General features: G+C 41.2%; 1 protein-coding gene across 2 annotated transcripts; it reads left to right on the top strand.

Annotated features, from left to right (window-relative positions):
- The first annotated feature begins 158 nt into the window (after positions 1-158).
- map3k22 (mitogen-activated protein kinase kinase kinase 22) lies at positions 159-26,116 on the top strand. Of its 2 annotated transcripts, XM_077624140.1 has the most exons (19): positions 179-294; positions 382-517; positions 7,343-7,429; positions 7,715-7,759; positions 12,694-12,803; positions 14,326-14,363; positions 18,207-18,306; positions 18,722-18,838; positions 19,054-19,168; positions 19,247-19,380; positions 20,213-20,286; positions 21,289-21,350; positions 22,383-22,454; positions 22,899-23,069; positions 23,176-23,324; positions 23,528-23,659; positions 24,025-24,154; positions 25,152-25,329; positions 25,582-26,116. In XM_077624140.1, exons 3-19 carry the CDS (start codon positions 7,411-7,413, stop codon positions 25,817-25,819), a joined length of 1,884 nt encoding a protein of 627 aa, XP_077480266.1. In that variant the 5' UTR covers positions 179-294; positions 382-517; positions 7,343-7,410; the 3' UTR covers positions 25,820-26,116. The 2 variants fall into 2 exon arrangements, with proteins under 2 accessions (XP_077480265.1, XP_077480266.1); XM_077624139.1 differs by having other exon boundaries at positions 159-517.
- Positions 26,117-26,654: the final 538 nt, after the last annotated feature.

The raw sequence follows: 26,654 nt of genomic DNA, 5'->3' as shown, positions 1-26,654 counted from the left end.
ATCCGATGACTATCTTTTTGTTATTGTTGTAGTTGCGCAATTTCCCCACAAGAGGGCGGTAGCGGCCACTTTTTGACGCGGTTGTCTTGGAAACGAGCCAGTATGGCCGTCACCGCTTCCTGGTTGTGACGCATATGTGACGTCAGAGGCGCGTTCGTCCACAGCTCCATCGCCACTGTTTTGCTCGTACAGTCTTCCCGGAGGTTAGCGCGACGGTCGGAGAAAGTTTTCCCCGGAGAAACAGCAACATTACCGGCTTTGGAAACCACAGATCTTCGGTTCTGGAAGCTCCAAGTGGGGAAAAGCCTTTGTTATTCCAACGGGTTGGTTTCCGGATACCAGCGCGCGTGTTTTTTCGTTGTTTATTTTTATTTTTTTAAGGAGGAGGGGGGCATTTGCACAGCATCAGTTGGGGATCTCTCTATTTTTGACATTTTTCCTCAATCTGGGATAACATCCATCGTCTTTATTCGTCCTGCAACGCACATTTCAAGCATGGAGACGCCGAGGTAACAAGGTAAGAAATGTCCACTGTTGTTTCCTGTAATCTTCACTTACTGACATGAGTAAACTTGCTTCTTTGACAACTCCATTCCTCTGACAACTTTCCCATCATTTCATTCCAATGTATTTCCTACGTTTTTTCCCCCCATGAAGATTATTTTCACGATCAGAGCTTGTTCCAGGTTTGTAGTTCCACTACCTACCACTAAAGTTCTAATTAGTCTTCTGGAAAAATTGCAGACTGAAGAGCAACAGCTGTCTTGTACAACATCAATTATGAACAAGGTGACTTTTCTGCATTTTCATAACAATAAAACTCAGATGAAAAAATGTTTTGTTGTGTAATCAGTTTTTTTGGAGTGTATTCTCAGTTAAAACTAAAGTTGCTGCTGATTTATATCATCATTATCTGACACATTAATATCCATTTTTCTTTCCAAATATTTTAAAAATGTCAAAGCATGCACAAATAGACATGCTTATGTCTCAAACTCTGCATACAAACAGGCTTTTAGTAAATATTTCTCAAAAAATGACATTTGTGGCATTTTGTAAGAAAAAAAAACATGCAATTCAAGTGTAGCCACAATACAATGTGTTTCTTAATAACCATCTTTTTCTGAACCCCTAACCCTAACCCGCTTATTACTGCTGCCAAAGGTCACGATGACTCACGGGGCTCTAAATATTGCGTGAAAAGGCCTGGTTTTAGCCGTCTCGTGGATACGCTACAAAGCCAAAGCAAGTTTGCTTTGTGGGTGGGATGCTTTCACGCTGCCTTGCCTCAGAGACTGGCTCTTTACACTGTAGCTCAGTTGCACAATGTACACTGGCTATACAGAGTGTTGTTGTTACGCACATAACTAAAGCAAGACAGGAAACACAAACGCGTATTTTGGTTTGTGACTTTAGCTCGACGCCGTCTGACTGCTATTAGGGGCCAGCCGAGGTCGCCAGTCCTTATCTGTGAGAGTTCAGGGGTTGAGCCCCCTCAAGCCCCCGCCTCTGTGCGACCCCCGAAAGAGGAAGCCGTCCCGATTAAGCTTTGTCTGCAACGGCTTGTTTGAGCGTAAAGACAATGCTGTCTGCTGTGAGGACGGCAGTATAGACAACACATGTTTGCACGCCAACTTTGGACAAGTCTCGCTTGGGGCATCCTTGTTTTTTTTTTCGTGATAGCGAAAAATCTAGTAGATTTGAATTGCAAATTTGCGTCATTTAATTTCTTTTGTCATAATGAGACAGACCCCGTACTGATTTTCTAGTAAAAACACATAACCCATGTTAGTCTGATCATTTGTCACTTTTGACAGATATTATGCACTGAGGGACTTTTCTTTTTCCCGTACAATAATGTAACACAACTATAAACTAAAATAGTTCTAATGATTTTATAATGTGATGCTTGCATGGTCTATTTGGCTGTTATGGTTGAGAATTTTAGTTTTTAAGTATTTAAGCAGCGATTTACACGCTAACAAACACCATTATAGTGTAGAAGTACCAATAGCTGCATTGCATAAAGATGTTGCAGAAAAAAAAACTTGTGTAAAACAAAACATTCCACTATAATCTGTCTGCAACCTAACCTTATTTTGTGCTGCATAACTGATTTGTAAAACAAAAAGGCATTTTTTGTTCCAACCACTCCGGTACTAATAACCAACCCTTTTATCAGGCATTGCTGGGATAGTTTGAGTCAAAGATGGCTGACTGTAACACCAATATATTTTGTTGAAAAATGCAGCTATAGTATAAAATGAATACTCGGGATGGACTTTTTACAAATGATTTTTCTTTTGTGTGCAAATTCTTCCTCTTGAGAAATGGAAAACTCTCAAGTACAGCCTTGAATTGCTTGACCACAAACATAAACACTCTCTCTCTCTCTCTGGTGTTGTTGGACCACAGCTGTTTGACATTCTGTCTTGCCACCAATGAATGAATGCGCTTGTAATAGCATGTCAGCACATAATAAAGACCAAGGCTTCACTCCAGATTCCTCTCAGGGTGAGAATACGCTTCTCCCTGATCTGAGCCCAGGCGATGCTGTGGACTTTGGGAGAGAATCGTTTTATTTTTAGCTCGGGTTGTGTGGCCCACAGTAATGGCTGACATATCCACTTATCTCTCCTGCTAATAGAGTCGTCACTTAGTCTGAGGCGGATCATTTAACATCGCGGTATCCTTTCTGGAGCTTCACCAGTTGTTAATGAATTTACTACCCTGTGCCACTTGGATTTCTTATCTTATTGTCCACTCTACTTTATCATGTTGTGATCTTTTCAACTTTACAAAGGGCTTGTTTTATTGGCCATTTGTTAAATTGTAGGTTAAAATACTCAAACATTTCTCCCAAAACTTTGCAGACTTTTGAGCCTCGGCCACTATTTTCTGTCCAGGAACAGGAGCCCTTGATAGCTGTGATTTTTTTCTTTCTGGCTTTTGGATGACATATGCATCAATAATAATCTCATTTGGTATAGGCCTGCACACCTACTCTGCACAATTGCTTTATTTGGCTTTTTGTAGCAATTAAACCAATGAAAAGGTGTTTATCATTTTGCAATATTGTTTGGAAGTCCCCCTATTGGATGGGAAGGGTCTATTCATTGTGCCAGGCAGCTTTAATTCGCATTGTTTGGAAGTAAAGACTCAGGTATAGCTGTTCTATTCCAGTAGACATGCTATTTGGAGTCAAATCTGCCTCCTGTAGGGTGACATTCTCCCATCCGCACACCTCGTGCGCCTCCCTTCCCAAAATCTGCCAGTTGGTGACTCATGCAGGGCGACCACATCGTAGCAGTCTTGGCCGTCGCTCAGCGGACGGACGGTACACCCCCACGGCTGACCTTTTGTTTTTCTTAAAGGAGCCACTCACCAAAATGTCTCGCAAAATAATCACTCCTCCGTTTCCTGCCCCATGTCGCAACTCTCGTCCGCCAGGGGTTGTTGCCGCCGTCCCCTCTATGACTTCATCTGCTGTTGATGGTTTTTATTTTGGAAACCACATTTAACATCCCGCCGCAGATTTCTTGCATCCACCTCTCTGTGATCGTGGTTCTTTTTGTTCGTCATTGTCAAAAACCAAAGTGAGTTTTCCCTCATTGTTCTGGGGACTCTCCGATCTTGTGAATCGTTGTCTGATTCTTGCACATTTCAAGGTGTCTCTAACTCCCACAGTTTGGCTGTGAATAATAATAAAAAGCAGCATGTGTAAAGCTGTGTTTCTGTGATCATTACATTGACATCAAAATCAATCATCTATCGTTCAATCACATTAACCATCATTGGAACACCATTGGACAAGGACATCAAGAAGCCTATCATCAGCACTTTCTTGGATATTAAAGTGCCGTTCCTTTTCTGTTCACTTACCCCTGCAACTGATTATTTTGTGTACGTAGGTATACGATTAATCCAAATTGTTGAGGGTAAAAAAAGCCAGTCACAACCCGCTGTTGCGCATTTGCCCTACAACTCTTCCTTTAACGACCAGTCACAGCCACAATGTTGTACAATCTATAACTCATGACCAGTGCATCATCGCCTGCAAGATCCCCTTCAGCCGTCCTGACGATAGTGGCTCCCTGTTGATTTGTTTGTTTACGCAACTGTTGTCAAGAACACCGTCAAAGGCTGTTTTTCACCTGACTACGTCCAAGGTTGTAGCATTAGAAATTGATCGTACCATTTCAGTTCATAGTCCAGTATCAGATCAGCTGGACTTCTGCAGCCAGATTTCACTGTAACATGGTGGGCCAAAACAAACTGCTTTTGTGGAAAATCTTCATAGTGTTGGGGGATGTTTTTTTGGCAGAACTCTCCGCTCTTTTCCATCAACAGGATTACGCAAAACCTCGCTGGTCTTTGTAGAACTCCCCCGTTGAGGATTATTGTAAAAGCTGTCGAAGACACTTCCAGTCATTGCAAATGCCAGAGACAGATAAATTTGATGGAGAAATCTCGGTGACTTTCCGGGTGAGGGGATCTCGGTGTGTTCAGTGAGGAATAGCAGAACTAGCTGGAAGGCAGATGACATTAAGAAGATAGGCAGCGATTGGGTGTCTCTTAGAAATGTGAACCAAATGTACCTTTTGTACACGTGATCAACCAAGGAAATATTTTCTTTTTTAAACTTTTTTTTGTAAATGAAGTCATACTTGAGAGGATTGAGAGCCCCTATTCAATAAAACAAAAATAAAAAAATACACTAGTGACAAAGAGTTTCGGATTTTGATTTTTCTGGTGAATCTTTTTCAAGGAACCTAAAAAGAAGTACAATGACTGCAGGGAACTTGACCTTCTCCAAACTTTTGAAGACATTTCCAACTCTTTAATATTTCAGTACTTTTGCACAAAAGCTCCTTTTCAAACAACAAGTTGTGGATTTAAAGGTTTAGAGAATATTAAATGCATAGAGTGCATGTTTAGGTTCATCTTGAAATTTTAACCAGAAAACTCAACAACCCTGAGTGCGTTAAACCGTGTAGAGGATTTTTATTTTCTTTAAGGCATTGCATATGTTCGAGGGATTCCCACATACCGAAGTTAAATCTGATTTCTCTGGGACTCCACGTGGATGATGTCAGACATGAGATCACGCCATTCGCGCCACAAAGCAGCTGCAAAGAAAACCTTTCACCTCTCAAGTCTCTGGAGATTGAGCGAAAAGAGAGTGGAGGGAGTTCCCCTGTTTGGATAGTGACGCAACTTCACTGAAAGACGTTAGTGTGGATGGGCTGTGACTTCCCTTTAATCAGAGTCTTAAAAATACGACTGCAGCGGGAGGTTTTTTGGCTTTGTTCGACATCAAAGTTGACTCCTTTTGTGTCGAAACCGCACCGCAGGTTGGACTTTATGAATAATTCCAAGTCAGACACCGGTTTCCCCCCTCACCTGGGAGCTCACCACCTCAAGAGGATTCAGCCAAGAAGGCATGCTCGTCTGCCAAGAATTGTGATCAACGTTGGGATGGTGATCAGTGGACACCAATAGCATGCCATCATGCTGGGTGGTGGGTTTGGAAGAGGGTGGGGGGTCAAGAAACAGATGGGCCATCTGGTGATTTGCTGGCATCGAACAGAGGCGACTCTAGCATCAACAACCGGACCACGCGGCGTTCCCGAGACCACCTGTCCTAGTAGAACTTTTTATCTGCGGCACTTACACTGATTAGACAGAGGTCACTTCAACATTTATGATTTTTTAGGAATATCGATGTATAAATATTGTAGTTGAGCTGCTCAGTATAACAATGTCTTTTTTTAACATGTCATTTTAAATCATATGCAATGAAAAAATACGATTTGTGTGTTCATATTAATTACCTTGAGTTAAAAAGAGCAAATTAATGCTATTTTTAGTTAGCGCTTGACTACATAGTAATATGTCTTCCACTGAACATTATGATTAAGCTATCAGGTGTTCAGAAAACAACGTTATTTGCACACGCATTACTTTATTAGAAAGCACATGAGTAAGATTAACATAACATTTAAGTACCCATGGATACCAAGCACAGACAAAAGCAGATGTAGTGACCTATTTTTAAGAGCACGATTTGTAGTATCTCAAAAGTGTTGACATTCATATTCTTTATTTATTGGTCCCTATTGCAATTTTAAAAGAGCAGCAAAATCCAGACCTAATACGAGTATAACCTGCCATGATTTTTTGACTCTGTTGAAGGCTTTTTTTCCAGTTTTAGATGGTCTTCTCTCCCATACTGCCCCTTTTCTTATGTTCTTGTTGTTGTTTCCACACATTCGCACACACACAAATGCACAAGTTTAAAACATGCACAGTGGGGACATAAAAACACACATTGGTGGAAAAAGAGACAGACAATCTGGCGGAGGGTGGCTATTAGTCTCACTGCATGCTCTCTGTGGATAATTACACCATCCAATATATCTGTCTGCCTGTCCATAGAAGTACCCTAGTCTATATTTTACCCATGAATGCTTCATAACTGCTTGCAATGGAGATCCCACATTTTCACTTTGCCACATGGACTAAAGTATTGAGCCATACCTCTTGATCAAGAACAAATTCCAGTGTCCTTTTCTTTCTTTTTTTTAAATTTGTCATTAAGATTTTTATGGCAGCACTTTTACAGTACTGTTTTCACAATCCAGGACTAAATAATAAGAGTGTTTCCTTATTGTGTGCTTTTAAGCTGCGACCGTATCCCCAATCACATCTGTATCCTGCCATAACCAATAGCAATAGACATACTGTTATCTGTGACAGCGAGCCTAGTTTTCTCCATAAACATTGGAAAGCGGAATGCAAGTTGTTCTCTGTAGGAAACAATGCAGCATGAAGACATTTTTTTCACAATCATAAAACCTGCGTCCATACTAAAAGTGGGTGTGCAGATTTGTGCAAGCAGATGATTGGACTTTTCTCGAAAAGATGAAGAAAAAAAAACATTGAGCTGTCCAGATTATGGGACAATTACTGGTGGAAAATGTTTTTTTGTCTCTCTCTGAATGCTTGAGCTATCCGTGCATGTCACTGTGACAACCTGAGGCGGGAAGGGAGGGTAGGAAAGGGCTTGGAAGCAACATCAAACACACAGCGCAGTTCCTCCATCGCCGCCTCTCGGAAAGCACCAAGACTTGAGGGTATTCACAGGATCCCGCAACGGGCTTGGCTGTCATAAAGGATACGTGCCTCTCAGGAGAGCGTTCCTGGTTAAATAACGATTAAATGCCCCATCTGATGGAAAGTGCAGAACGTGCCACCTGTGTCCTGTTTTCACAATGGTGGAAAAACACACTTTTCGTTTACATGCCCGTGTGTGGTGAAAAAGCATTTTGATTTTTTGCAGGCTGAAGTGTCCGCCGCCGGCAGAGAGAAGTTGAGCTCCACGCTCGAGTTCAACAGGGCCACTTCCTGATGATGACAGTAAACATGGGTGAGTGGCGGTGCACAAGTGAGAGCGCACCTTTCTCACACTTCCTCTGGCGGGAGAAAAGAAAATAACACATAAAAAAAAGTGCACAACCGGCAGCACCAGATGGTCGTTTTGTTTTACGACATTGTTTTGTGAAATGTGTTCCCTCCGTTTTATGTAGTATAACTGAGCAGTGTGTTGGTGTATTTCCACCATTCAGGCATTAAAGCCCAAGGAAGAATCAGATCAATATTTTTTCTGAGCATACTAACAAAAGCATGGTTTGCATTTGCCTTGTTCCCACAGATGACGGTCTCCAAAATGGACTCCGACAGCCCAGGAACTTACAAGGTACATTTGCCGCATTTCTTCATGTGGTGGCCTCGTCTCACAAAGACTGAATCACACTAAAATTCCCATTTAAAACTTATTCCGTGGATAATACAGTGGATCTTTAACTAGAGAGTTAAATTTCCTCCATGATCGCACTCATAATTCAAATGATTCAGGTCTTAAATCAACATTCCTTATGAAATATTCATGCAAATGCTATTAATTCATCTCCCCAAAAGTAAGAGCATGTGACCATTAGTAGGCTTGAAGCTTTATTCTGACCAAATGCATAGCTTTTTGTTTTTAAATAGTCCAGGTAGAAAGGGCTAAAACACGTCATGCAAATTTGCACTATTTGTGAGACCAAAAAAAGAACAAGAATGTCTTAAAAATAGCCTCGCAGTTTTTTTTCCTCATACTTTGTAGATTTACTCATAAGTAAAAGTACCATATGAAGACATAAATATTGCAAGGTGTAGGGTAGCTTATTTGGTGTCCTTAGCAAAACCTAAATAGTAATATATAAATAATGTGATCCAAAAGTATTCCAAAAATGCACTTGTAAAAGGCCTTTGCCCCAAAATGAATTGAACATTAATCCTCCACTATATTAGAACCATTCTCCCAAGTGAAACATTAACTTCCTATGCACTGTCAATTTTTAGCAGGCTGCAAGTTTTAAGGCCACATTTTGGATGTTGCCATGCTTTTATAGCTGGTGTGAATGTGTGTGCTTGCATGCACATATGGCTGAGTGTGTGTATGCATTTTTGTACGTATGCCTATGTGTGCGTAGGTGCTCTTGTGTGGAACCTAAGTGAGTATGAGTTTGGCCGCGGCTGCTAATCCTGCCGGATGCCTTTGCCATGATGTGTCACTCGGCACCAGGAAATCCCCTCAATGTCTTTATTCAGCCGCTCGTGCTCGTACACACACAGAATTTGCTGCCCAGTCACCTTTCTGTGAAATCTTAACAAATGTATTTGTGTATGCGATCATGTAGGTCGGATAAAAACAAATAGCAATCATTTATAGGCTGTCGGAGAAGTTAACTTGGAAATTTGCAATTTTATTTCATGTCGGGGAAGATGCTGTCAAATTGTTTTTCTTTCATTTTGACATCATACGGACAAAACATTACATTTCAATGCATAAACAGACGCATTCAAGTACACAATGCCAGTGAGAGTACATGAAAATTCAAGTCCAGGTTAAGCGAGGGGGTATTTTCCTTTTAAATTTTGGTCAAAGGCCATTTTTTTACGAGCTTTGAGGTATTTGGAAAAAGTCCCTTTAAACTTTTAGAGTTTATGTTAGCCATAAGCCTGGGAAAAAGAAGTTGCCGAGCAATGATGCAATGCCTTTGCAATCGGTTTTCATTGTGTAATATCGCTAGCTGGAAACCCTGCCACCTCTTCCCTTATTTCTTGCTGAAATTTCAACAGAAAACCAGAGAAACTGCATCAGAATTCCTGTGCTGTACAGTACGTGGAAAGAGCAGTCGGGTCATATTGACACTGCCGTTCCTTGGCAGCAGTATCGGCCCCCAGCGTTCCTCGGGGCTGGCAGTTAGCCTTGGCGATCCTTGGCAGCATTAATGCATGTAAATTAGAAAGATGCAAAAAAAAGAAAAACATGTCTGTAAACATTTAGTCAGCATCATAGTAAAAGTTAAGCATAAAGTAGAGCAATAAGTTCCAAACTGGTCTATTACCAAGTGGTATACAATATCCCTTCACTCAATATCATAACCTTTCCTATATGGGCATGGCCTCGAAGCATATAATAAAAAAATATATTTAGTCTAGCAAGTAAAAAACTCAGAAAAGTAAGTCATTAGCTGGTAAACTAACGTAGTAGACCACATTTTCACTCAGTGCTTTCTATGTCAAAGTCGAGAGGGATCAACGTCCCTCTCAACGAAAGCTTTTCGGATTGAATTGACGCGATGACAGCGAGCCCACTTTCCCGACTTTCCCAAAGGCGATCCCGTTTTCTTTCTGAAGTGTTGACAGCGAAGGGCGAACTGTTCCGCAGAACCCCCGCCGTCGCCTTGCAGATGACGACGTTGTGATCCCGTTTCATCACTCGTGCGTTTCTTAAAAACGTGTTGCTGTAGACACGCACACACACACATGCACGCACATTCAAGCAGGCCTCTGTTGTTTGTTTTGTATCCTTGACGGCGAACACACTGTGGCGTGTGGTTCTCAGGCTGAAACAACAGAGAGAGGAACAGCAGCCAATGAGAAACAGAATAAAACTCTCCACTTCACTGGTGGCAATAAATGTCATGCCGTTCGTTTTTAACATGAATAGTCTATTCGAAAATTAAATCAACCGCAAATTGAATATAACGTCAAAACCCACGCATTGGTACATGGCGGCAACTCAAGATGAGGATGGTAGTCTTTAGCTTTACTCAATGCTCCCTCAGATAGACTTAAATGTAGTTTGTTGACAAAATATAACACATTACGTACTCTTTTGTTTATGTAATTGAATAAAATGACAGAATTTTGCTAGTGCGAGAAATAAACAGAGCAGTCTAGATCTTTACTGTCTTGTCAAACTGCGCACATAGATGGACACAAATGTCCACAAATGATCTAAAATCTGAACCATCTTTTCCATTAGTGCCCATCTTAGTGATTCATCAAAAAAAAACATTAAAATAAAAGTAAATCGTTAATTTCCTGAAGTGGAATCATTTGTATTTGGGACAGACATAGCGACTCACTCCCTGACACGGTTCCAGTAAGACATGCCAATGGAGCCCGGGGGCTAACATTGTAACTGGTTAGAATGTAACTGACCCTCTGCGGTATGCCAGCTATGCCATTATGTGATACGCTTTTCTTATTGGTATCTATCGTTTAAACAAGGAAGGGCGTGCTAATTACCTCTTGCCATTGCAAGCAGAAACTTCTTACGCATGATCATTTGGTGGTTTCTGTGTAAACAATCAAAAAAAAGACATGCCTGATAATTATTCAGTCCTTTCACACATTAATTCAACTTTCACCGTCTGATGAAAGCCAACGCAATTATGCTTAAAAACATACAAAATATAAAATACATAAAAATAATATAAAGTGAAAAATAACAGTTTCAATGGTTTTAAGTTAGAATGCCTTATTCATCAATATATTAGATGGAAATGTACACAATGCTATTCAATACAAAAATATTGAATAAAATTGAAATGAAAAGGTGAACAAATTTAGAAGAAAAATATTCTGGGCCCAAAATAAAACTGTACTAACACTAAGTATTTGTTCTTTTTAAATCAGGTATAGTTGTATGAATTCACAAAATATGTACACATTTTTTCCTTTGACATTAAACTGCTCAGACAGCTTTAACTTCATTAGACGGTACATTTACCAGTTTTGCCAGCACTTAATTGCTCCAGTTGTCTCCCTTTCAACATGAGGAGACATAGTTTTTGGGTGGAAAGGCCAACTAATTTGTCGCGAATGTCTGGCGTCTTAATTGGAAAGAATGCGCTCTTTCCTGCTTGTACTGTTGCACTGCACTGTACCATGTGTGCGCTTCGTGTCTGCGCATCAACAAAGCTCCTTTTAAGATGATTGAGAGCCCCACTGGCATAATTGCTCCTATTAAAGTCTCGTACTCGTGAACGTGGGAGAGTGCGCCTCGATGTGGGTGCTATCATTGGTAACTCAATTTTGATCAATGGATTTTCAAGATTTAATGAACACCTGTTGTTTTCGGAGCAGTGCATTTAATAAATAAGAGAAAACGATATTGGCTAATGATGCAAATTGTTCAACACAGATCAATCTTTCATTTTGTGATCGCCAAGGCAAAATATTAGCGACTATACTTGTGAAACTTGATGTGAGTGCTAAAAAAATAGGAAAAAAAATGTTACAAGGGACAAATAACCATAAAAAAACATTAGAATATATATCTATATCTAAAAATATATAAATTACTGCTATCCAAAACAATCTACAGTTCCACTTGATGTTCTCTTAGGCTGTTATAGAATGACAAACACCAGAAACGCGAACGTATAACTAAGGGTAACTTTCACAGGAAAATTTTAATTTGCCAACAACAAATAGACAAAAACTGACTCCACGGAAATAACATCAGAATTATTGGCACATGCCGGAAGATAATTACCTCCTTGCGTCTGTTTTTCAAAAGTGCTTGCGTTGCTGTCATTGTGTCTCTTGCGTAGGAGGCATGATGTAGGCGTGTGGACTTTGAACAAGCACGCTATCTTTCCCGAATAATGAAAATTCCAATACAGAAGTTATTCCGCACAAGAAAAAAAATAGGTTACCTGGATGCCACATCGTTCAATTGTTTTTCTTCCAGTCAACCTCCAGTCACAAATTTCCAAATAACCTGTCAGAGGGGAAAAATCTTCACCATAGTAAAAACATTTGCTCTCTCATGGGCTACATCAGGGGTCGGGAACCTTTTTGACGAAGAGAGCCAGAAACTATTCATATTTTCTAATGTTATTCCTTGTGAGCCATACTACAAATTTAAAAGTCAAAATACATACATGTAAACGAGTGCCTTTTCAATTTTTGTTGTTGTAATTTCACCACTTTTAAAGTGGAAAAAAATGAATATTTTTTAAATTATTTTTATACTGTTGCTAATCAATGAGAGGATGCATTCCAGAAGAGTCTACTACTAAAAAAATGAAGATTAAAGCAGTTCTAGATGTAACATCTCAGTTCTGTCACCAGCGATTTCCATATTTTAGCTCACAGGTTAGCAAAGAGCCATATGCACCCATCAAAAGAGCCACATGTGGCTCCCGAGCCATAGGTTCCCTACCCCTGGGCTACATGATCGATTAGTGCACGTACAAAGCAAATGGGCAGCGATATGTGAACCGTAATATACATGACCAACACGTCTCAGCCGTACAATTTGCATGTTTTGCTTTTTCACCTTCCCAGATGATGAAGAGGCACTCAACTCCATCATGAAGGACCTTGCGGCCTTGGGTAGCTGCTACACTCAGCACAACAGCCACAAACCCAAGAGCAGAAGCTTGCTGTACAAACAGGTAACCAAGTCCCAACCAACCAAAAAACTGAAATTTCAAAGTTTTGAGATGAAAGAATGCCAACATTATTATCATTTATTAACTGCACCCAAATGTCAATTTTCCATCAATGCTTTTGCGTAGGGTAAGAACATTCCTAAGCACTTATGAGTGAAGGCGAACCAATGACTTTCTCTAATGAAAGTGTGCGGCGGCAAACTATAATGATAAACAAACGAGCAAAAAGAGTTTCGGTCAGGACGATCCTACACCTGCCTCTCAGCCAGTAAGCCACGTGCGTTCTCTTTGTGCCCTGACCTCACGCGGACTTACAGGCTCCTCAGGATTCCTGCACTCTCCAGTGGCGTTTCTATAAATAGAATTGCTGCGATTGTGTCGTGGAATCGCCCAAGTTGAGTCACATGGTGATAGTATGATAGGTGACCAAAGTCCTGCTTGGGGTTTATTTGTGGGCCTTGTTTTAGTTCTTTTTATGGACGTGCTTTGTGAAAATGAATAACTTTGCTGGTATGAGGTTGTAAAGTTGTTTGCATCTCCGATACTTCAACACCATTTTTTAAAGACATGTTTTTCCGATGCTAATCTGGTACTGAGCCTATGTCCATATTTTTGACCAGGAAAAGTAATGTACCCAGTAAATGACAAAATATATTATAGTGAGCCTCTGCTGGTACTTCCTCAAAAAATGCTCTCTTTACAAATATTACAAGATGCTTTGTTACTATTATGAGTTTCTAAAGAGAAGTAGTCTTACTCAGCGAATGTGTTTGCCCTGTGGTTTGATTTAGAGTAGCCAAAAAGCTCAATAGTGCTAAACGCGCACGACTATTGGATCAGATCCGATCTTGTGACCAAACCTGAAACTGTTCGTCACACCAAAAATAGATGTATAGCTATAAAACTGTAATTTGAACAATATGGTGAGATTGTGGGTATCCTGGAGCCCCTATAAGTGATTTAGTTAACTAGTGATTTAATATCTGTGCTCGTGTTTAAACAAAGGTACCTTAATTTTCAAATTATAAAATGCCACACACACACGGACACACACACACACTTTGGACCCTGCGGTTTATAGTTCAGTGCGTTTTATTTGTGGAATTTTACAAGCTCATAAGCATAATGTCTTTTGGTCTAACCCCAACTCATACACGACACACCTGGAGCAGATTCACAAACAAAGTATGCTTTATAGTCCAAGAATTTCAGTAGTTTCAGTGCATTGCAAATACTATGCCATGAAATTATGATTCATTCAAATTTCACTACTTCAACTTGATGCCATAAAATGGTCAGTGTATTATTTGGTGAGGTTTTAAGTACTTAACACCCCCAAGAGAAAGTCAAGCCAGTTACCCAAATATAAAAGCAATTTTACCTTAGTGCCCAAGCATGGATAAAAACAGTTTTAGTGCATATAGAACGACAATGAATGCACCACCCGAGCTTTACAACAAAAAGCTGTGAATCACTTTCAAGCTCCATAACTCCCCTTCTGTTATTGTTGTTTTTTCCTCAACAGGATTTAAGAGTCAAGTTGGAGCATGAGAGAGAAAAACGGTACGTATCCCATCCTTAACTCTTCGGTCCGGAGCTCTTTTGGCTTTCCCCGGGATTTTGTGATGAGAAAAGGGAATCACAGTTACATGCTCGAATAGCCCTCGAGAAAGAAAACATTCATGTGTTGGCACTTAGCCGAGGCCTTTTGTTTCAAACTGGAGAGGCTGGAATCTCACGAGATCACGCCGACGTCACGTTTTACGACGGTTTAAACACTGACCTTCGAGGTGTACTTTAAGGAAAAATGTTAGTTCAACTCTCAAGTTTTATCCACAAACTGGGATTGGGAATAAAGTGGTCACATGGGCTGGGGTGTCTGAGCTGACCTCACCCACTCAACTAATAAGGACAAGCACAATAGATAACAGCTTAAAATGGCTATCTATAGAGTTCCTTTAAATTACAAAACAACCTCTTTTTATTTCATAGTTTGACTCTTTCAAAGACTAACACGGATTCCTTGACCCAGTGGGAATCTTCCAAAAGTATTGTATCTTCCGGACTATAATTTGCACCAGCCAAATAAAACTATGTAATTTATAGTCCGGAAAATATGGTAATTGTTGTACTTGGTGCCTCTGCTCATTGATGTGAGCAGCAGAACAGGACTCCACCCTGGGTCTTTCCACATTTGTGTTGCTCCTAATTGGTGGCTGGTAAGAAGGGGACAAGATGCCCATGTTCCCAAGTTGCCTTTGTTCCGCTGTCTATCTTGTCTTTTATCTGTGCCATGCGTGCATGAATAGGTCCGTGTGAATCCCCAATCCAATTTTTGAGCTCCTTTCTGAAAAATGGGCCTCAAAAAGAAGATTTGAGATCAAGATAATACATCTTTTCTTTGCCTTTTCTTTGTCTGTTTGTGTTATTGTTCTTTTTGAAATGCAACTTTCTGCTTCAGCATTACCTTGCAGTAATTTTTGGCGGATAAGATGCTACTTTTTTTCTCCCGCTTTAAACCTTGAGGCTTCAAGTATTTGATTGATAGGTTTGTTCAATTACACTGCAATTATATGGCATTTGAGGTTTATTACAATATAGTCGGTCAGTGTTCGTATGCCATGTCAGTTCGGAATCTTAACGTTTCTTGAAAATATGGCCTTTTCACGAATTTTACGACAGCTTGGAACAAATGAATCCACTTCCTGTGATTTGGCTGCCGTCTGTCAGTCTGCCTGACTCAGTAGAACCGCTTCGCCCCTCCACAATGGAATCTAATTGGACTGTCTCTCTTTTCATTGGCAAGCTTTTACGTGCAGGAAATGGGACCTGAGTCTTTCTTTTTTCTTCTGGTCTTGCCTCTGGACTGGAAGCAATCCTTTTTTTAGCTCTTTTTGAGTATATAAACTGGACACATATCCCTCAGATCAATGTTTTTTATACAAAAAAATAACCTTGTCAAGCTCTGTGAAGGCGCTAATCTAAGATTCAAAATGTTTGCATCTAACATTTACCTCATTGGCTGCTATTGACAGCACAGCATTCTCAGCCAGTCCTCCCTGTTGACCTGAATTGGACGTTTATCATTATAAATGGCAGACAATAAATTAAAGGAACATGATTAACAAACTGCAAATTCAAATGAAAATGACTGTAGTTGTTTTCCCCAAAACTGTGATTTTTTCCTGCAGTGGAAAATTTGTGTTTGTGCTCCAACAAGCTTGCTTTTGACAGGAAGGAAAGGCATATCTGTTTGGAGCAGCATCCTCTAAGTAACGCTTTATCACACACATAATCTGCAAGAATAAACAGAGATGATGAGTGTTTAGCTGGGATTGATAGGCCTGCCTGCCCTGTCTTTTCCAGAATCTTCTTGTCCAATATAGAAACCAGGCTTAATGTTGAACAATATAAATTGTATTCCTCCAAATACGAAAGATCTGCGTATTGGGCCAGTCGTTGCCATGTGTGATGATGAAATGGTTGCAGTCCAGCTTCGTGCCTTTAAAACTTGGCTGTCAAAAGGAGAGGAAATTTCCACAGGAAGTTACACATTGCATATTGCACATTTACCTTAGGTTCATTGATTGCACTCGTGAAACTTGTGCGATTTTGTATCTTTAGCAAAGTCTTTTACAAGGATGTCAAGTTGAGAGGAGTTGAACCAACTCTATTGGGATATTGACGAGGATCTATAATAGTTTGTTTTGATGAAACTTTCAACCTTTTAACATCCTGACAAAGTTGGCAACACCCCCAGTGCCGAGCCCAATCCCTTAAAAACTATTTTGGTTTTTTTACAGCTAACCTTTCCAAACTTTTAAAGCCCCAAAGACTATTTCAACTCTCACAATCTTAAAACACACTCATAAAAGAGCCCCAAACTGTAAACCAAAAACCTTTTGTAACACGCACATCCCGTTTTCTCTTCTTTTTGACCAAAATACAACCCTGCTCAAAAGCATTGTCATCAAACTGCCCTGAACATACAATTTGATTGGCTGAGATGTTGCAACACAGGCAATTGTTGTCTGGATTTCCTCTGTGCATACTTTGCTACCGTAATATCCCAAAATCCGGCGCAGATGAAGTTGTCAAAATGCACCGAATAATAGAAAAAGGACAGAAAAGTGAATAAACGTGCTTCCCTTTTAGTTTTAGCCCTGTCAGCGTTATTTTCTGTAAATATCTCAGCATCTCTATCTTTCACTCTATAAGAGACGACGAGGGAAAGACTGTGACATCCTGCTACATTTTGCTGCCGCTCCACTTTTTCTTTCGTTTTTTTTTCTTTTACCACCCCGCTTCCTCTCAGGAAGTTTCCCATCTGCCGTTGTGTGTGTGTGTGTGTGCACGTTGAGGCCGGGATGATGAGGGGGAGGCCCAGTGGTGTTGAAACAGCAGCCAACACGCACCCTGATTACGCGCTTGTGCACCAATTTATTTATTTATCTATTCTTTTTCCCCCCTGCATTTACGTGGCACTGATAAGAAAAGCACATTCGCTCACACACGTAGGCGTGTAGAAAACGTGCATTTAAGACGGCGGCTCGATGGTTCAAGTTTACACCCGCATTATTTTTGTCCCTCTTTAACATTCTGCCAAGAGTTGTCACACACAGACATCAAAATGCATTTGGAATTCTTAAAGAGAAGACTTTTTCTAACATTTTAAAATGTAAATCATTTATTTCGACTTCTTCGTGGGGGGTGCCAAGTCTATCGTGTTGTGGAATTGGGGTGCGTAGCTTTAAACATTTGGAAAAGACTGCTTTAAAATATTCCAATGGCTTTTTTTCACGGGAGGAGGGAGATTATGTACAAAACATCCAAAAAGGTCAAAAGAAAGGCTTTTGGATAATTTCACTGCTTTCTTTCGCAAACCTTTTAAGCCTTGTACATTCCCCCGGTCTTATCACAAGGGAAAGACACATTAAAAATACTTTGATTGCTTCTAAACAGCAGAGCATCACTTAACATCAATCGCATGTCAATTAGCGGCAAAGACTGTCGTTTCCCACGACAACCACTTTCTTATCTCCCGACATGCTGCAATATGTTTTAAATGGCTGCAAATGACTGATGTGGAACCAAGCCTCCCCTGCAGTATTTAATTATGTTTCAAAATCATTGGGCGAAATTGTAATTGTTGTTACATACTATGTTGGCTTTGAAACATTAGAGCACCTTGTCGTGTTTTACAAAGGAGACAAGGCAAATGTTCCAAATTGAAAAATCCACAATGACGCAAACAAGCAGTTCCTGACAGTTGACACATGTAATTAATTATTTATATATAGATGGTAAGATGTATTGCTATTTATGTTAAATCTATTTTTACAGCCTGTTGATTAAAAACAAAACAAAAAGCTAATGGTGTATGTTTACACTTTTTATCCCCCTTAGGATCATTCCATTTCAGAGACCACTGAAGTTCAAGGAATTGCTCCAGAAGGTCACGGAGGCCTTTGGCCAGCAGATGGACATGTTCTTCATGGAGAAAGAGGTATTTTTGAAATATGTTTTAATATAGACTACACAATGACTGCACTCCTGTTTCTGAGATTAAACAACAAGCAGGTGATTTATGACTTGCTTTATGTATAAAATTAGAATGATTTATGGCATATAAAAAGCTCATAAGTCACTGATCCTTTTTTAGGACAGAATTGCTTGTTCTTTTTCTTATTTAGATTAATGACCCTCCAAAGCACAAATTAAATAAATAAAAGATCAACTGATGATTTTTTTTGTACAAATCTAAATAAAACAGTGCAAGAAGTTACTCAATGCACATTTGAATAAACCAATCATTCCTCTTTTAAAATTTCTCCCATGGATGATTTCACCTGCCCTCATATTGCAACAATGGAGGCGCTCGGAAAAGGTCACGCAGCATCTTTTTTTGTCTTTTTTTTAAGATACTGCTGCCCCTCAAGAGCCAGGAGGAATTGGACCAGGCTGTGTTTTCCCTCAGCGCCAGCACGGTGACCAACGGTCTGCTCAGGATACTGCTGAAGACCCCCAAAAACAACCATGTGAGAGATGACATGAGTTATTTCATATACAATCGCACCACAATAAGGAAGTTACGCCGATATGCACTGAAAGTCAACAACATGAGGGCCACTGTTAGCTGAAACGAGGCACTCAGAGGAAATGCAACTTCCTGTGTCCATATCGTGACGTTTGGGTGACTTTTACTCACTTCCTGTTCTTCGCCCCCCTCCTCACCTTGAATGTTTTGCTGCAGTACCTTCAAGTTAACAGCAGGGATAAGCAGAGCGAGATGAGGTCGTCACGGTCGCTCGGGGATCTGAAAGGCTCGATGCTGAAGGGGTCGGAGAGGGTGCGCAAACACTCCACAGGTGGTTATTGTTAACAGCTCATGTTTTTCCTGCTAGCATTTTGATTTGTTTTGAAGGCAAATAACTTTGCGTTTCCAGGGTCCCTCCACACAGGTCGTACATCGCCTCCCCCAGGAAGCGTCCCCGAGGAGCAGCAGCAGATCGCTCGCCAGGGGTCCTATACCAGCATTCACAGTGAAGGGGAGTTTATCCCTGAGATGCAGGACCCAAATGTAAGAACACAGTTATTCAATCTTCCCAATCTTGATACCGAACAGTTGGCCGATTAGGGTGACCCCGATCACGTCATATTCAGAGATTTGGAAGATTTATTTATTTTTATTTTTAAGGGCTACTAAGCCAGAAAAAGATGTACAATGATATAGTCAAAAGAAACAAAAAAAGGCTGGGAATCTAATGGTAAGATAGCAAAGTTAATAGCTACAAGATGGGAATATTTTACATTTACGTGTGCTTATTCCTCCCAAATGCATTGCCAAAGTTTAGGATTGGCCGATCCTCAAAGTCATGTGAAACAGACACAAACGCTGCTGCATAAATATGTGATCGAGACAACCCTTGTTGAGAACTAACAGTGTTGACCTAATCCCCTGCTATTTTACACACTCCTCCTCATTCTTGAACAACTTTCAAGCCATGCAATATACTGTACAATATAGTAATACACATAGGGGTTGGACACCCCTGTACTCAACTTGAATTTAAAAATAAATCACCCACTTTGCCTGAAATTAGCTGTATTAGAAGTTCATGAGTGCATGACAGGCTATATTTTCTTTCCACCTGGTCTCACTTTACATTTCAATAAAGTGACTGTTGCTAATTCACTTTGGCTAACCCCTCGATAAACTTCACTGAAAAATGTCATCAGTTTAAGCTACGCTTTGTTTTAGTGGCCACTGCCATAAGCTTCCGAAGCCACGCCCCCTTCAACTTTGAAACAAAAATGATGACACTTTTTGACATCTCCTCCTCCTAGAGTTAAAAAAACGTCTTGCGCTTGACCATCATGAGTCGCACTAATTTTTTGTTGTCACATTTCAGTTGTTGGATCCCTTCAGGAGTGCTGGAAATTCACTGTCGAGCAGCTGTCAATCCATCGACCAAGCACTTGACAGGTGAGTGGTCGCCTTCCCTTTGCTCTGGGCTCATTAGATGTGTTGTAAAGTCAGCGATGGAGCGAACGGAATGGGGTCATGTTTTCTGTTACCATGGCGACTCTTTTATCTGAGGGCCCGGATTCCAGCGCCATTATCATTAGGGAGAAAGAGAAAGGACATGAGAGTGGGGCACTAACGAGGGGAGTGAAAAGAGAAAAGGGAGGCTCGGAGAGCGAGCGACTGAGCGAGTGAGCGAGCGGAAACGACTTCTACCTGCACGAGGCTTATCTGCGCTCCAGGCCACGAGAACAATGGCAGGAAACCGGCGCATTGGAACTTTTCCCTGTAAGCGGGCATGCGTGCCCCCTTATCCAGGGTCTCGTGGCCCCCGTGACGCCCCGCGGTCAGCAGAGACGTCACGTTTCTCTGACGGGTCAGCCGGAGGAGGGGAGAAGCCGGGAAGAGCCAGATTTAGTGGTGAAATATTACACGGCCTTGGCATAGTCCCAAATCTCAGCACATGCTCCCATTCTCAAGTCAAAACAAAACCTTCTGGATAGTTTTGGAGCAGTTTATAACATGTGTAACATTCAAACAAGAATCGGCGCACTCCTTTTCCCTTCACGAGCCCTCAAATGCCGAAACAAAGCCTTTTTTCCGATGATTTCAGAGCTTTCTTAGATGTTCTAACAGAGACGTAAAGTGGAGTGAATTTGACCTTAAAACAAGATTTGTAACCCTACCCTTTTCTTCTGTCATATTCCTCCTTTTTGAATGTTTTTTTCCACGCTCAATTTGAGCTCTCACAGGTCGGCTTATCACGTTTAATTCAGGACAGCCACATCAGTTAAGAGTTAAAGCTTTGTAGCGTCAACGCAAAAAGTTATTTTTTGAAAACTCTGCTCCACTCAGGAGCAACTGGAGCCAGACTGCGTTTGAAGATAAGGGCAGTTGCGGGGGAAATATGCGAGCAGAATAGCAAATGATTTTTTTCATATCCGTCTCTACTTGTCGTTGCAGCCCGCCTTTCTCGCAGAATAACCGTGACAATAATTACCTGAACCTCAGCTACGAATACAAAGGTGAGTTTGCACTGAAATAGCACAATGAGAGGTTAAAGCGGACTCTCAATAAGGATGTATGAATAAAAATTAATTGTTTTTACAGAGTTAAGGATAATATAATGGAAAAATTGCATGCAGTTTCTTAATTTTTCTGGAAAATATAGTCATTTGCATGGAGTCGTGACAAGGTGGGAATTCACCGGAATTAAATTAAATAAACCAAGAAATAAAAGTAAAAAAATAATATTATAAATATCAGAAGTGATTAATTATTCTGAATCTTTTCATAGGTAGTCTGTAAAACAGTTGTTGTTTATGAATGTTAATTTTAGGCCATTTTAAACACTTGGCTGAGGTAGCGCCAATTACTAGTGTTTTTTTTTAAAATTTTAATTCCAATTTATTCTAATTTTGTTGCTCCGCACTGCATTACTTTTTCTAACAAGAATCTACAAAACATACCGCACCTGGCTTACACTTATATATTCTTAAAAGGTGCTGAATTGCTGGGAAAGTTCCTACTAAAAGTCTCAGTATGGCACGTGTTTTCAAACCCCCACACACACATGCAAGTACAGATGTACTCACACTCTGCCTAATGTAAATCTGCGCCTGCTGAGCGCTCTAGTGTTTGTTTATCATTCCCCATGAGTCAATTTTTCCTCTCCAAAGTGCCGCCAAACACAAAAAATAATAACTCTGTCGCCATGGGAGATGGCCGCAAACATGAGGCGGTGCGGGGGGGAACAGGCCGCGTCATCTGACAGCTGCTTTCAATTGCTCGTGGCTCTTGCAGCTCTTCTCTTTTGCGCGTTTACGTCAATACATCCTCCACCTGCCTCGGGTTATAGATCGGCTTGGCTCGGCGCTAAAGGCGAAGCTATACTTTATATTCCTCCTTAGGAACTCCACCTGCTTCAAATCTCAAAACACAATGCACACCTGTGTCACACGTCTTTTAATTTGCGTATCACCTCAAATTTTGACGCAACATAATCCAGTAATACACCTCGGCCTAAAAATGTCATATCTGCATGTCTCCTCTTTTAGGTCGCCACGGGAAAGGTGGTACTTTTCCTCGTCAGTTCCAGTTACCCAATCGAAGCAAAGACTATGGTGATCGTAAGTATCACAAATATCCAATTATCTGTTCTTAATATCGTGCATCAAACCACAACAGAAGATGCTGTCCACCTCATGTCAAGACTGTTATCTCTATGTGAAAATGCACACAGTTGGAGACCAGAGATATGTAGATCTGCCCATTGGAATTCTCAGTACAAAAGGGCCTAACGTCCAAAACAGTTGGGTTAAAAAGGAGATAAATCCGCAAGTTAGCAGTGTGAAAGGGGCCTCTCAGCCCAAGCAGTGATTTACATTGGCCCTCTATTAAACCTGGACATGTTTAAAAAAAAACACAACAACCCTGGCTTCCCCTCAGACAGGAAGACAGGCAGCGAGGGAACTGGAGCGCCTCCGCTTGGCCGAGAGGCACCTGTAAAGCAAATACGCGCACAGTCGTAACGTCAAAAATGGTTAACGTGTCCAATGCTTCTTTTCTCGTAGGTCGCAGGACACTTCCGCGCAGCTTCATGCCGCAGGAAAACCTTTTCCAGCTGGTTCCCTCTAGCCGCACACGCAGCTATAATGGCGACAGCGGGGTCGGCCTCCAGTACGCAGAGATGAGGACACTGGGACGCAATGCAGACAAAAGCTGCCAGCGTGGCACCGCCAAGTGTATGTTAGCTTTTCTTTTTTCTTTTTTTTAACTGTACAAGTGCTTGACATATAGCAGAAGTGTGTTCAAGACCAATGCGTTATCGTTTTTTTTTTGTCAACGCAGCACCACGGGCGCCAGTCAACTGGCGGCAGGGGAAGCTGTTGGGGCGCGGTGCGTTCGGCGAGGTTTACCTCTGCTACGACGCCGACACGGGTCGGGAACTGGCCGCCAAGCAGGTGCCCTTTGACCCTGACTGTCAGGACACTAGCAAGGTGAGCGATCTTAAAAAGCGGGGTTTCCGGACTATAAGACGCTTTTTTTTCATATCCATAAAACTATAGGAAATCAACCCCCTTTGACTTCATTTTACCTTTTCAATGACACAAATTGAGTAAAGTCTCACTACTTTTTTTTCAAGAAGCATTTTACTTGTAGAGCAGTGTAAGCCACATTGAGCACCACATTTTGTGTGTAGGAGGTGAACGCTCTGGAGTGTGAGATCCAGCTGCTGAAGAACTTGCGTCATGAGAGGATCGTGCAGTACTATGGTTGCCTCCGCGACATGGAGCAGAGGAAGCTTACCATCTTTGTGGAGTTCATGCCCGGGGTACGTAGATAAAAAAAAAGACTACATAATTGCGACGGCAAAATGCCATTTACTTAGGAATCCTCATTTTATTTTTTGTAGTAGTACGACTTCACTCTCACAACTTTTATTTTTTTACAGTGACCTAAAAACCCTTTGTAAAAACAATCTTAAATCCAAGAGAAAATAAAAGAAAGACCATTTTACTGCTTTGACAGAGATAATCATGGTTTCAAATTTTTAGAAAGCTACTCAGGTACCAAATTGCATAAAAGCACCAGTTAGAACTTTTCAAGCACACATTCAAAGCTTGTCTTTTCTAAAACATTGAACTCCCGCCCTCATGCATTTCTCGTCCTCCTCTTGCCATCCTTGAACGTGGTCAGGGTTCAATAAAAGACCAACTGAAAGCCTACGGGGCTTTGACGGAGAAGGTGACGAGGAGGTACAGCCGGCAGATCCTGCAAGGCGTCTCCTACCTGCACAGCAACATGATTGTCCACAGGGACATCAAAGGTAAAAAAATAAAATATAAATAATTAATAAGAAATGGACTTTCTCACATTTTCCGCTTGGAAAATTGGCTTCCGGGGCTCTTCTGCATCTAAAAAAAAGTCCAATGCCGGACGTGAAATGATTTGGTTTAGTGGTTCAGAAGCCCTTTGAGTCACTTGACATGAAATGTAGCGTCTAGCCTGGAAAAAGTAGATAGCGGGTAGCCTGTTTTGAGCGCGTGTGTGGCTGGGATTTTTCCACTTGGAAATGTAACATGAGAGTTGCTCTAAGTACTGGCTATGAAACAATCTCCAGGGGACAGGATTGATTGATTTGCGTATAAGTTCATTTCCCCCGCAGTTTACTCCTGACGCATTCCAGCTTCATTTTAATAGTAACTTTATGACTTTACGTAACTGGCTGAGAGAATGTTCCCTTCACAACTTACTTTGCAATGTCTTTAATAGTGTTACATTTGTATATGTTATGCTTCTACCATGATACCATGATTTAGTGATTTTATTTTCATAGCAGCTTGCTCCTCATTGTATGATAACTTGTGACTTTAAACTTTCCGATATTAGTTCCACAATGTTACTTAAGGGTTTTTCATGCAATTTTTCAATTTCGCAACAGTGTTGAAAATGAATGAAAAAAAAATCCTGTCATTTTTTAAACAGTTATCTCTTTTTCCCCTTTTTTTACCCCCTTTGTTTTGTTATAGTCTTATCAATTTACAACTGTATAGTTATAACTTTCTTCCCATACTAATCCACTAGTAATCCTGCAATCCTAATGTATTCATGTAGTATTACGACATTATTGTCATGACATAAAGACAACTGTAGTTCTTGTAGCCCTACTACTTTACTCTCATAAATGTGTAATCATGTATACTACTCTTGAAGTACTACAAATGTATTAGCAATGTTTTGCATATTTCCCACCTAATCCGACCTAGAAATAAAGGAAAATTAAAATGTATTGATAAGAATTCTGCTTCTTTTCTTCCACGTAGGTGCCAACATCCTGAGGGACTCCTCTGGTAACGTCAAGCTGGGAGATTTCGGGGCCAGCAAACGCATCCAGACCATCTGTATGTCCGGCACAGGCATTAAGTCAGTCACTGGCACGCCATACTGGATGAGCCCTGAAGTCATCAACGGCGAGGGATACGGACGCAAGGCAGACGTCTGGTAAGATGCCTGCCTCACAGTTGAGCTGTTACCAAAAACGTATGAGCCATAATTGGGGGGAAAAAAAGACATTGAAAGGAGTTCTGGCCCAGAAGGGTACTGAGCCAATAGGAATTTAGGCTTTTAGAAGGAACTAGATCGCCATCTGCTGTTTTCCACATTTGCTACCACATTCCAAAAAAACTGTTATTCCATTTCCTCAAATGTGCACCCAGTAATTTTTGAAACACGTTTTTGCTCTGTTGTCTTCAGGAGCGTAGCGTGCACAGTGGTCGAAATGCTCACCCAGAAGCCCCCGTGGGCCGAGTACGAGGCCATGGCAGCCATCTTTAAGATCGCCACGCAACCCACAAAACCGGCGCTGCCGGAAGGCGTGTCCGACGCCTGCCGGGACTTTCTACGCCAGGTCTTCGTGGAGGAGAAATGGCGGCCCACCGCCGACGTCCTACTCGGACACCCGTTCGTCCAGAGCGGCTTCGGCCCCAAATGACTGGGCGCCCAGACGCCAGAGTGAACGAACGAACGCTTACCCTGCAAAAAGAGCAGCCTTGATTGGCTGTGGTTGAACTGAAAGCGCTACTCAATTGGCAGGCGATATTTTTATACAGCAACGCAAAAAAACAACAACAAAAAACTCATTCCGTGTTTCCTGTTTGTAGTCAAGCCTTACAATACGATAAGAGCCTCGGAGAACCTGCCAAATAGCCGCATCGGAGCCAAGACCAGAAAAACGGCACGTATTATTTTTAATGAAAACACGCCGTAAAGCGATATTGCAATGCGCTTTCACGCAGTCGACAAGGGCAGGAGTGGCAGAATTCAACCAAGTCACCGATGATGAAGCTCCTCAACACACTTCAACATAGTACCTTGATAAATCTGCAAACAGAAGAACATTTCTCCACCGGTGCCTTTTACTCAAAATCGGTTGCTTTCAATATAACAGGGCTTTACTCTGCATTCCTTTTTCATACGGATGGGCTCGCGCTTCGGTTACCGTTCCGATGCGAAATATCGACGATAATGTCTTATATTGGGTTTGAACATACCTGAGGGGTCACCTTGAGGATTGTACATTGCACTTTTTGATAAGACGCCACTTTTTTTTTACCCGACACGCCGGATAATCAATAGTTATTTTTCTATTGTTTTTTTAACATGTGAGTTTTAAACAGTTTTCACAGCAATACTGGAAACAACTCTCGTTATGCGTATCATCACATCCTTTCCAGTCTGCTGACAAGTGGCCAAAGAGAATGTTGGAGCACATTCAAATCTTGTTGAGTTTCAGCTCAGCCTTCAACAGTGTTTTGTTTTCCTCGCTG

Source organism: Stigmatopora argus, chromosome 17, assembly GCF_051989625.1.
Source record: "Stigmatopora argus isolate UIUO_Sarg chromosome 17, RoL_Sarg_1.0, whole genome shotgun sequence".
NCBI classification, from domain to species: domain Eukaryota; kingdom Metazoa; phylum Chordata; class Actinopteri; order Syngnathiformes; family Syngnathidae; genus Stigmatopora; species Stigmatopora argus.
This window is presented reverse-complemented; position numbering and strand designations above follow the sequence as displayed.

What these genes read in the sequence shown, in the direction of transcription:
- map3k22 (XM_077624139.1), top strand. An exon ending in GGTGCGCAAACACTCCACAG is followed by an intron (nt 19,169 to 19,246) that starts GTGGTTATTGTT and finishes TTGCGTTTCCAG; the next exon opens with GGTCCCTCCACACAGGTCGT. An exon ending in GGACGCAAGGCAGACGTCTG is followed by an intron (nt 25,330 to 25,581) that starts GTAAGATGCCTG and finishes TGTTGTCTTCAG; the next exon opens with GAGCGTAGCGTGCACAGTGG.